Raw genomic sequence first — 10,766 nt, 5'->3', positions numbered from 1 at the left:
GTGCACTGGTACGTGGGGGAGGGCATGGAGGAAGGGGAGTTCTCGGAGGCCCGTGAGGATATGGCTGCCCTGGAGAAGGATTATGAGGAGGTGGGGGCTGACAGCTTGGAGGGCGATGAGGAGGGGGAGGAATACTAGTGCCTTGTGTCTTGTGCTACACTGTGGTGCTGTTCATTAAAATGCCTCTTTCCAATGTTGCCTCGTTCATTGTGCTGGGACAATCTGGCTTGTGGTGACCTGGGGGGACGTCCCAGGGGAGAGGGGGGGCCTCAGCTGGGCTGGCTGCCCGGCCCTGCTGCCAGCTGGCACAGGGTTTGTGCTGGGAGAGGCTGGGGGGTTCTGTGGGGTCGGGGTCCCTGGCTGGGTCCTGTGCTGTGAGCTGGCTGTGCCCTGCTGTGCTGCTTGCACGAGGGGACTCGTGTCTCCATCACTGCTCTGCTGGCCCTGGGGGTCACCAGGTGAAGGGGGACCCCTGAGACCTCCCCCCCAGTGTCCTGCCCAGTGCCTGGTGCAGACGGGCTGGACGTGGTGTCATGCTGCTGCTACTGGCGCGGAGCCACGCTCGGTGCGGTTCTCTGCAGAGCCGGGAGGGGGTCCTGGGCGGGGGGAGGACCCTCCCCACAGCCTCTGGGCAGGGCACCTACTCCTTCCCGTAAGTGCCGCCCTGGCTGCCCGGAAAGGGGGGGCTCGGGGGGGTTGCAGAGCTCATTGTCCAGCGCTGCCCCGCGCATGGCAGCTCCCGCAGAGCCGAGTCACGGCGGCCCCGACAAAGAGGGAGGGGAATGGATGAGGGGGCTCCCCCTTCCCCCCGGATACTGAGAACCCCCGGCAGAATGGGACCCAGCTCGGACGGGTGCTCTGCCTGAGCCCTGCAGCCCCCAGACCCTCTCTGCATCCCAGCTGGGGGGTCTGTACCCCCACGCTCCCGGGGGGGAGGACCCCATAAGAGTCCCTCTGACCCAGCGAGGGCATCTTGTGTCTCCCGAGCACCCTCGGCCCCCTCCCCCTTGGTGCTGCTGGATTCCTCTGCCTGCACCGCCGAGGGGGGATCCACCAGCCCCCGCCTCGCATCCCGAGGGGGTCTTCGAGCCCCCCGAAGGGGAATACCTGCAGCCCTACGTCCTGCAGCCCCTGCCCCTCATCCCGAGGGCTGTCCCCGACCACCCCCAGCCCCCCCCCCGAGGGGACAGCCGCAGCCCCTGATCCTCCCTCCGGCCGGGAGACCCCTCCCCTCTCTCTGTCCCGTACCCCCGGGTCCCCCCGGCGGGGCGGAGCCGCTGTCCGCTATAAAGGGCCGATACCGGCAGCCACCGCCCTCCCGGTGCAACCATGAGCCGCCGTGACCGGGACCCCGGGGTGCAGCCAGGGCGGCTGGCGGCGGCGGCGGCGGCTCGGGGCGCGGAGCGGGAGGAACTGGCGGCACTGAACGATCGTTTCGCCGCTTTTCTAGAGAGGGTGCGGGCGCTGGAACGGCAGAACGGGACCCTCCGCGCCGCCCTGGGCCGCGCCACCGCCGCCACCGGGCCCCGCACCGGGCTGGTGCAGGGGGAGCTGCGGGGGCTGCGGGAGAGGCTGCAGCGCCTCGGCCGCGACCGGGACCGGCTCCAGGCGGAGCGGGACGGGCTCGCCACCGACCTGGCGGCCCTACGGCAGCGGTGGGCCGACGGTGGGGCCGTGGGAGGCAGCGGGATGGGGACCGAGGATGGGTCGGGATGAGGGATGCACAGGGGAGGGGTCTGGGGATGAGCCAGGGAGGGGACCGGGGATGCACCGGGATGAGGGATGAGCCGGGATGAGGGATGCACCGAGGAGGGGACCGGGGATGCTCTGGGGTGAGGGATGGACCAGGGAGGGGACTGGGGATGTGCCAGGGACCAGGGAACGCACCGGGAAGAGGGATGAACTGGAATGAGGGATGTACTGCCATGGGAATTGGGGATGAGTCCGGGTGAGTTGTGCATAGGATGAGGACTGGGGAAGGTGACAGATTGGGACTGGGGGATCCGCTGGCATGAAGAATGTGATGGGATGAGCCTTGCACCAGGATTGGGACCGGAGGATGCGGCGGGATGGGGGAGCCCCGGGGAAGTCGGGGACTGGTGAATGTCCGGGGATGAGGACCCCTGGGAAGGGAGGGATACGCTCAGCCCACACTGGGAAAGGCACCCGGGATTCAGGGAGAGCACTGGGAGGTACTGGGAGATCTGGGCCCTGCGGAAGGGCGGGGCACTGGGAGGGGCAGGGCAAGGGTGGGGGCACTGGGAGGGGATTGGTGCGAGCGCTGGGGAAGCTCCGTCCCCGCTCGCCTCCGCTGCGTGTGGAGGGGGCTGCAACAGGAGGCAGGAGGAGGGGGGTCTGCACCCCCGCCCCCACCTCCCTCTCATCCCTTGCTGCTCCCAGGCTGGAGGACGAGACACAGAAGCGTGAGGATGCCGAGAAGAGTCTGGTGCTGTTCCGCAAGGTGAGGGGTCCTGCGGGCCCGTCTTCCCACTCGATACCGAATCCTCATCCCCACCACCCCGGGGGGGCTCCAGGGTCTCCCCATCCCCTCCACGCCGCCCTGCAGCTCATCCCGCCCTCTCCCACAGGACGTGGACCACGCCACGCTGTCTCGCCTGGAGCTGGAGCGCAAGGTCGAGCTGCTGATGGACGAGATCGGCTTCCTCAAGAAGCTGCACGAGGAGGTGGGGGCCGGGGTGGGATGGGGACAGGGGGACCAGGTCAGGTCCTTGTGCCACGACGTGAAGCCCACGCACCCACGCAGGAGCTGCGGGACCTGGAGGGGAGTGCCCCGAGCCCGGCGGGGCTGCCGGAGGTGCAGGTCTGCAAGCCGGAGCTGACGGCTGCGCTGCGGGAAATCCGCACCCAGTACGAGAGCATCGCTGTCAAGAACCTGCAGGAAGCTGAGGAATGGTACAAGTCAAAGGTACCCGGGGCTGGGAGGGATTTTGGGGCGGCTCAGCCATCCCAGAGCCCTGACTCTCCTGGCCCGCGCAGTTTGCCGACCTCTCGGATGCAGCAAACCGTAACCACGAGGCGCTGCGGCTGGCCAAGCAGGAGATGAACGAGTCCCGGCGGCAGATCCAGAGCCTGACCTGCGAGGTGGACGGGCTGAAGGGCGTGGTGAGAGCCGGGCAGTGTTTGGGGAGGGTGCACGAACCAGGTGCCCCACCCCGGCCCTTTGCAGCCCCTTCCTCCCCTGCAGAACGAGGCACTGCAACGGCAGATGCGGGAGATGGAGGATGAGTTCGGGGAGGAGATCGGGAACTACCAGGACGTGGTGGGGAGGCTGGAGCAGGAGATCCAGCAGATGAAGGAGGAGATGGCACGGCACCTGAGAGAGTACCAGGACCTGCTCAACGTCAAGATGGCCCTGGACATCGAGATTGCCACATACCGCAAGCTGCTGGAGGGCGAGGAGAGCCGGTGAGGGGAGCCCGGCACACGGCGTCTCCCCCCTGCTTGGGGAGGGGAAGGTCCCCCGTGTTGAGTCACCCCGGTTATTGTGGCATTTTCTCGGGAGGAGGCAGCTCCAGGCCTTGATCCCACGGGAGAACAAGAGGTTCCCATGGGAGCTCCTTGCTGTTCAGATAAAGGCAAGGCCAGGGGTTGGTGGGGGAGCTGCCTCCAGCTCAGCTCTGGGTGCCGGCCTGGCAGCCCATGGGCAGCCCCCAGCTCAATTGGGATGTGGGTCATGGACAGCCAGTGTGGAAGGGCCAAGGGTCACTGGCAATGTCCAGGAGTCCCAGACCTTCCTCATCCCCCTCTCCCCCCAGGATCACCATCCCACTGCACCCCACCACCTCCTTCAGCACCAGAAGCTCAGGTGAGCGACAAACTGAGGGTCCCTCACTATGCCTGGGGGTCTTTCCTTGGGGGTTGAGACCCTGTGTGGGTGTGGGTGGGTCCCTGGGCTCCTGTCCTGGGTGTCTGGGAGGGCACAGGGTGCTGATGGCCCCTCTGTCCCAGTGCTGGAGCCCCAAGCTGCCGAGAGCCAGGCACGGAGGATGGTGCTCATCAAAACCATCGAGACACGGGACGGGCAGGTGAGAATTGGAGGAGGAGGAGATTGGGAGGCCCAACCCTGCCGTGGGACTGATTCCCAAATTCTCCTCTTCAGCAAGTGGTGACCGAGTCGCACAAGGAGCGAGCGGGGAAGTGACAGAGAGGAGCCGCTGCGATGGCCCCGAGCCCACGGGGAGGGTTTTGCCAGACCCTGCTGCGTCCTGGGCTGGGCACGGAGCAGATCAGGGCGGCTGGGAATGCCCCAATTCCTATTGCTGCTGTCAGCACCACGGGACAGCGCTGTGCCGTGTCCCTGTGCCTTTGCAGTCTGTCCCTGTGCCTTGTCCCCCCACTATTTATCGCTATTTATTGTTCTCCCAACCACAACCCCAGCTGTGTTTAATATCGAGTGTTCCCCGTGCTGCCCTGGGCCCGAGGGGGTCCCGGTCAGAGCTGGCACCGGCTGTCCCCGGGGCTGGCGGCTCCGGTGACATCCAAGCGCTGTCCCTGCCGTGTCCCCGCCCCGGGGAGTGCGACAGAAAGGGAACAGAACCCGGCTGAGGGGGGATCTGAGGTCCCGTTCTGTCCCAGGGCTCCTTTCCACCGCCACAACTCCCACTCTGGGGGTCTCACCTCCCCTCCCGTCACTGGAAGCGGCACCGGCTGCCCCCGGCCTTGGAGACTCCGGTGACACCCAAGCGCTGTCACCGCCTCGGAGGAACCGAACTCAACCCCCTGAACTCTGAATCCCCGGGGGTTCCGCTCCCTCCTGGGGGTTCCGCTCCCTCCCGGGACCCCGCGACTTCCAGAGGAGCCACGGGCACTCCCGGTATCCCGGGGGGCTCCACGGAATCTCCGTCCTGAGGCGGATCGGTGCCCCGGGAGCCCCGCAGGATCTCATTCCTTACCGGGACCGCCAGGGAGCGCCACCAGCCCGCTACCGCGGCTTAATTACCTGTTAATTACTGGTTAATTACAGCGTGACGAGGCTCTGGGTGTGCGGGGAAAACACCCTGATTGCTATGATTGCATTATTTTAAACATTTTTTTTTTTTGCATGCTTAATCGCATTACTTCAACCGAACTATGCAAAATTGCGTTGATGCAAAATCTGCTCATTAGTTTTGCTATTTTAAGCAATTTTTTTGCACTGTTTCATCGTTTTTCGCGCCACTGATTGAATTATTTTAAGCAAATTATGCACAACTGCGTTATTTAAATAAATCTTGCACACATAATTGCATTATTTTAAGCAAATGTTGCCTTATTGCATTTTAAGCATTTTTTGGTGTTATTATCATTAATTGCGTTATTTTAAGAACTTTTTTGCATTATTGCGTTATAGCAAATTATACAAAATTGCATAATTTCATGGAATTTTGGCATAATTAATTGCATTATTTTATGCAATTTTTGCACCATTAATTACATGAACAAAATAATATAAACCCCCATTATTTTAGGCTGATTTTTTTCCCATGATTAATTACCTTATCCTAGGTGATTTTCCGCATGAAAATCGAATCATTTTAACCTATTTTTTTTCATAATTAATAGCATTATTTTAAGCCGTTTGCATTATTTGAAGCCCTAATTGCAGTATCGCTCGCTCTGGGTCACGGCAGCACCTCGGGAACAGCTTTGGATCCCTGATTGAGGGTGGGGAAGATGCTGCCAGGGGGGTTTTGGTCACAGAGGACCAAGGAATGTCCTGTCCACCCCTCCCCAGGACAGGATGAAGCCGGAATCCCCCGGTGACAAACACACAAAGTCCCCTGAGAAAGGGTTTAATGAGGGGAGGGGGCGGCACCGCTGGTGCTCTCACAGACAGGAGGGACAGACAGACAGACAGACAGCTATGAACACTATGTACAGGCACCCCCCGCCTCACCCCCGGGGATCTGCCCCCCTGGAGCAGGGCTGGGGGCGCTTGCAGTCCTGACAGACTGGGATTTGGGGTGGGGGGCACTGGGAGCACTGGGATGGGGCCGGCCCGCAGGGCGGGGGCTCTTTGGTTTCGGCGTTCAGGCTGCGCCCCGAGGCACCGCAATAAGGGCCCAGTAAAACCAGTTCCCCACGCCAGAGGTCACCCGGAGGGTCGGGGCAGTGTCTGGGACCCCCCCTGCACGAGGGTGACACTCAGAGACTGGAGAAGGGGGGGCGCCAGGGGTGTTCCCCGCTTCCCCCCAGGCACAAACCTGCGTGTGAGGATTCCCCAAGGCGCTGGGGACCCCCCGGGCACAGAGGTGCCCACCTGAGGGCAGGTACCCCCCGTTAGGACAGGGAGTTGAGGAAGTGGCTCTCCCCTGCCAACGTGCTCAGCATGGAGCTCATGTCCCCCACTGCCATGTTTGCCCCCCCAGCCGAGGGCAGCAGGAGCCCCCCGGCCGGGCTGGGGGGTCCGGGCAGTGCTGCGGGGGTCTCCACGTCCTCCACGATGGCAGCGAAGTCAAGGTGCGTGTTCTCCAGGTCCAGCGAGTCCAGGCTGTTGGCCACCTGCTCGCCCGAGTCCAGGTAGTAACAGGAGGTGCCCTTGAGTCCCTCTGGGCCGTAGTGCCCGGTCCCCCCGCAGCTCGCTGCCCCCTGGCCCGGCAGCTTGTGCCCACCTTTGCCCCCCTGGCCCGGGTAGTACAGGGGGAGGTTCCCGGGCCCCTCGGGGGCGAGGCGGGCGGGGGGCAAGCGCGGCAGGCGCCGGGCACCGGCGTCCACCCCCTCGTAGCCGTGCCCGGGCTGTGCCAGGCTGCCCGGGAAGCTCAGGCTGGCTTGGTGACCCGCTGGTTTCGGGCCACCTGGAGGGTGCGGGATCATCTCGGGGTTGAAGCAGGGGGGACTCAGGAGGTGCTGGGGTTCCGCCAGGCTCTGCAGATGATCCGGTTTGGGTTGGTACCCGCAGTACCTGGGGCTGAGGTACGGCACGGCCTGGCACTGCCCGGGCTCGCCGCCCGGCCCCACGGCAGCCGCGCTCCCCTTGCAGTGGGGCTGCTCCCCCCACATCAGCGCCTGCTGCGCCTCCACGTAGTTCCTGACCATCACCTCTTTGGTCTGCAGGGTGGGGGTCTGGGCTCTGCGGCCGCCCGGGCTGGCGATGCCCATGTACCCGCCCGGTGCCGGTGCCGGTGCCGCGGGGGGGAACCCGCCCGGCCCCAGCTCCATGGCGTGGCCGAAGGCAGCGGGGGACGCTGCGGGCCCGCCCAGTTTGGCGCTGGGGCAGGGAGCAAGTGCTGGGCTCGGAGCTGGGTATCGCTGCTCGGATTTGATCTGGAGTCGGTTAAACCGGTGCCCCCCGGAAAATTCGGCGTCCTGGCACGAGCTCAGCAGTTTGGGGTGCTGCCCGCAGGCGCTGGGGTGGGGGTACTCGACGCTTTGATGGGGACAGTGTGGCCCGGACATGGCGGGAGCTGCAGCTCCGAGGCTTTGCCTGGAGCTCATGTCCAGCGTGCCCTGGGGGGATCCATCCCAGGGCGCCGGCAGGGCCCCGTTCCCGGCAGGCAAACTGGGGAAGCGCTGGTTCATCTGGCACTGCGGGAGGGAGAACTCGGGCTGCAGCAACCCCTCCTCCACGTCCCCATGCGTCCCCACCACGGTCCGGGGAGCACCGTAGATGCCACCCTGGAGCTCCACACCGGTGCCCTGGCACGGGAAGCTTTCCTCGGGATAGCTCAGGTACTGATCCATCTCCAGCAGGCCGGACTCGGAGCCCCCCATGCTCTCCAGGAAGACGTTCTCGGTGATGCTGGGGGGCCGTGGGGAGAAGCCGTGGCGCTGCAGGTTGGCCTCGGAGCCGCCCAGGGGCTGCAGCGCTGTCCTGCCCGCGCCTGGCACGCTCACATTCCCCACGCTCTTAAATCTCTGCACTCTGGGCACTGCCGGAGCCTTGGCCACCGTCCGAGCGGGGTCGCTTGCCCGTCGCGCGCCGTGCCGGGGCACCAGGTGAGCAGGGACGCCGCCCGGGTAGCCGGGCTGCTCGTTGGAGCTGTGCCTTCTCACCAAGCCGTTGGCAACACAGCGAGGGCCGGCAGGAGCGGGGTAAGCACCGGGCACGGCACCGTGGCCACCCGCGGCCAGCTGCTCCACGCCGGGCAGGGGCGTCGGCGGGGGCCCACCCGTGGCTGCGGCGTATTTGGCCTTGAGGCGATACCGCTGGGCCGGGGTGAGGCTGCCCACCCCCGGCAGCCCCCCGCAAACGCCGGCGTCACCGGAGCGCCGCGACTCGTCCGGAGAGATGGGATCGTAGCCGTCCGCCGGGCACGGCCCGCCGGGCATCGCTCCGGCCTCGCCGCCCGGGCACGGCCCCGCCAGGTACGGGGACACCAGCGACGAGCGGCGGCTGACGGTGTAGGCGGAGCTGACGGTGCTGGTGCCGCTGCTCCGGCGCTCGCCCAGGGCCACCAGGCCCAGCTCTGCTGCCGACAGCTCCGCGATGCGCCGGTGCGAGGCTGGCGGTGGCACCGGGAGACCGGGAACATCCCCGGGCAGCCCTGAGGGAGAGAAGGAGGAGTTACCCCGGGACACAGCCTGGCAGTGACAGGAGCCACCTCCAGAGCCGGGGTGTGGCTCTTCCATGGTTGGAGCCTGCAAGGACAGGGAGCAGGTGGCAGCAAAGACGGGCTGAAGCTCATTTAGGTTGGAAAAATCATGGAATTGTGGAATGGTTTGGGTTGGGAGGGATCCTAAAGACCAGCCACTTCCACCCCCTGCCATGGGACACTTTCCACTAGACCAGGCTGCTCCAAGCTGGCCTTGGGTGCTTCCAGGGATCCAGGGGCAGCCACAGCTTCTCTGGGCACCCTGTGCCAGGGTCTCCCCACCCTCACAGGGAACAATTCCTTCCAATATCCAGTATTCCAATGTGAAGCCATTCCCCCTTATCCTGACACTCCAGGCCCTTGTCCAAAACCCCTCTCCAGTTCTCTTGGAACCCCTTAAGGTTTCCCCAGGTTTTGGGATCCACTTGTAATTCCAGCAAGGCGTGGAAATCCCTGGCTGCCAACCAGACCTCTCCACACACTTCCCATGGGCCAGGCCCCACATCCCAGGGGGAGAGGGACGCTGATCTCACCGGCTCCGGGGATGGGCGGCAGGTTCAGGCCCTTGGAAGCTGCCGGTTTCCTCAGCTGCTTCAGTTTGTCGATGCGAAGGTTTTCCAGTTTGTGGAGAGCCATGAGCCCCGAGGTGCCCATGGGCTCCCCGGGCACCACGTCCTCCAGCGTGGACAGGTCCTCGTAGCTGCCGCCGGCGTTTCCTGCCATTTCCACGCCGCTGTCGTTGTTGGTGGTGCTGCCCAGGGGTGAGTGGTCGCTGCTGCACGAGGATTGCCCACCTGGGCTGGGCTGAGGCTTCTGGAGAGAACCAGAGCACGGCCAAGGCAGAGGGGGTCAGGTACACAGGACACAGTTGGAATTGTCACAAACACTGGAAAAGCCTCTGAGATCACCGAGTCCAGCTATCAACCCAACACTGCCGTGTTCAGCGCTAAACCACGTCCCCAAGTGCCACATCTGGTGTTTTTTGGACACTTCACCAGGGATGGTGACTCCACCACTGCCTTGGGCAGCCCATTCCAGTGCCTGACAATGAAGAAATTCTCCAAAATATCCAACCTAAGCCTCCCCTGGAACAGCTTGAGGCTGTTTTCTCTTGTTCCATCGCTCGAGGGTGATCTCCCACCACCAAACCCTCCCTCCTTCCTCCACTGCCCCCGCAGCTCCTCACCAAGGCCAGCTCAGGCACCAGGAGTTTCCCATCGTCCTTCCGAGCCTCGCTGGGGCCGTTTGCGTCCTTCTCCTGTTTCATGTCTGGGGGGGCACTGGGGGTGGGCAGTGCCCGGCCTGGCCCCACGTCCCCTCGGTGCTTTTTGGTGACGTGGGCGTCGGGGCCGTGCACGGTCTTGACGTGTTTGCGCAGGGAGCTGGGGTCCGTGTAGCGCTTGGTGCAGCCGGGAATTTTGCACACGTACGGCTTCTGCTCAGGAAAACCGGGAGGAGGGAGGGTGTCAGCTCCAACTGCAGCCCCCTCCCCAAAAATAAACCTCTCCTCATCACCCTCTGCAGAGAGCTGAGGGGGAAATTGAAGGTGGGTGCTGGGGAGAGCTCAGGAAGGCAGAGGAAGGAGGGAGCCCCCCAAAAGCGGGGTAAAGGGATCCCAGCGGGAATGCTGGTGATGAAGGAAAAGAGGGAAATTAGAGCAGGAAAAGAGGGAATTGGGGCACACAGGAGCAAAACCCAGGGATGTGGGGAGTTCTCAGAGGATGGGAATGATCCAGAAGCACACGGGGAGCGCTGGGTGGGGCCGTACCTCGTTGGAGTGGGTGCGGTTTTGGTGCTTGGCGCGGTCGGAGGCGTTGGAAAAGGCCTTGTTGCAGCCCTCATGCTCACACACGTAGGGTTTCTCACCCGTGTGCGAGCGCAGGTGGGTCTTGAGGTTCTCCAGGCGGGAATAGGCTTTGTTACAGCCCTCGAACTGCGGCGGAGCAGGGTGGGATGTGTCACACACCGGCACCACACCTGGGACCTCGTCATCCCACATCCCACACCATGGGCACCCTCCTCCTCCTCCTCACCCTCCTCATCCTCACACCATGGGCACACACCTCACCCTCCTCATCCTCCTCATCCTCACACCATGGGCACACACCTCACCCTCCTCACCCTCCTCCTCCTCCTCATCCTCACACCGTGGGCACCCTCCTCATCCTCATCCTCAGCCTCATCCTCAGCCTCATCCTCATCCTCATCCTCATCCTCATCCTCATCCTCATCCTC

At 64.1% G+C, this 10,766-nt stretch overlaps 3 protein-coding genes across 3 annotated transcripts in view; 2 read left to right on the top strand and 1 right to left on the bottom strand.

The window, feature by feature from the left end:
• Nucleotides 1-193, top strand: part of LOC107198580 (tubulin alpha-1C chain-like) — a 3,796-nt gene extending 3,603 nt beyond the window's left edge. The window contains exon 5 of the mRNA XM_015615661.1: nt 5-193. Coding sequence (XP_015471147.1) covers nt 5-138 — 134 coding nt within the window. The 3' untranslated portion in view covers nt 139-193. The remainder of the gene's footprint in view (nt 1-4) is intronic.
• Nucleotides 194-1,329: 1,136 nt separating this feature from the next.
• Nucleotides 1,330-5,239, top strand: PRPH (peripherin). Its single transcript, XM_015615660.3, has 9 exons — nt 1,330-1,655; nt 2,401-2,461; nt 2,589-2,684; nt 2,765-2,926; nt 2,998-3,123; nt 3,206-3,426; nt 3,777-3,826; nt 3,970-4,046; nt 4,121-5,239. Exons 1-9 carry the CDS (start codon nt 1,330-1,332, stop codon nt 4,160-4,162), a joined length of 1,161 nt encoding a protein of 386 aa, XP_015471146.1. The 3' UTR covers nt 4,163-5,239.
• A 517-nt stretch (nt 5,240-5,756) lies between these two features.
• Nucleotides 5,757-10,766, bottom strand: part of GLI1 (GLI family zinc finger 1) — an 8,855-nt gene continuing 3,845 nt past the window's right edge. The window contains exons 8-11 of the mRNA XM_015615685.3: nt 10,300-10,464; nt 9,718-9,966; nt 9,065-9,344; nt 5,757-8,483 (exon numbers count right to left, since the gene is read on the bottom strand). Of these exons, the coding sequence (XP_015471171.1) occupies nt 6,280-8,483; nt 9,065-9,344; nt 9,718-9,966; nt 10,300-10,464 (2,898 nt within the window). The 3' untranslated portion in view covers nt 5,757-6,279. The remainder of the gene's footprint in view (nt 8,484-9,064; nt 9,345-9,717; nt 9,967-10,299; nt 10,465-10,766) is intronic.

Source organism: Parus major, unplaced genomic scaffold (assembly GCF_001522545.3).
Source record: "Parus major isolate Abel unplaced genomic scaffold, Parus_major1.1 Scaffold220, whole genome shotgun sequence".
NCBI classification, from domain to species: Eukaryota; Metazoa; Chordata; class Aves; order Passeriformes; family Paridae; genus Parus; species Parus major.
Note: the sequence above shows the minus strand (reverse complement) of the source record. Positions and strands in the feature narration are given on the sequence as shown.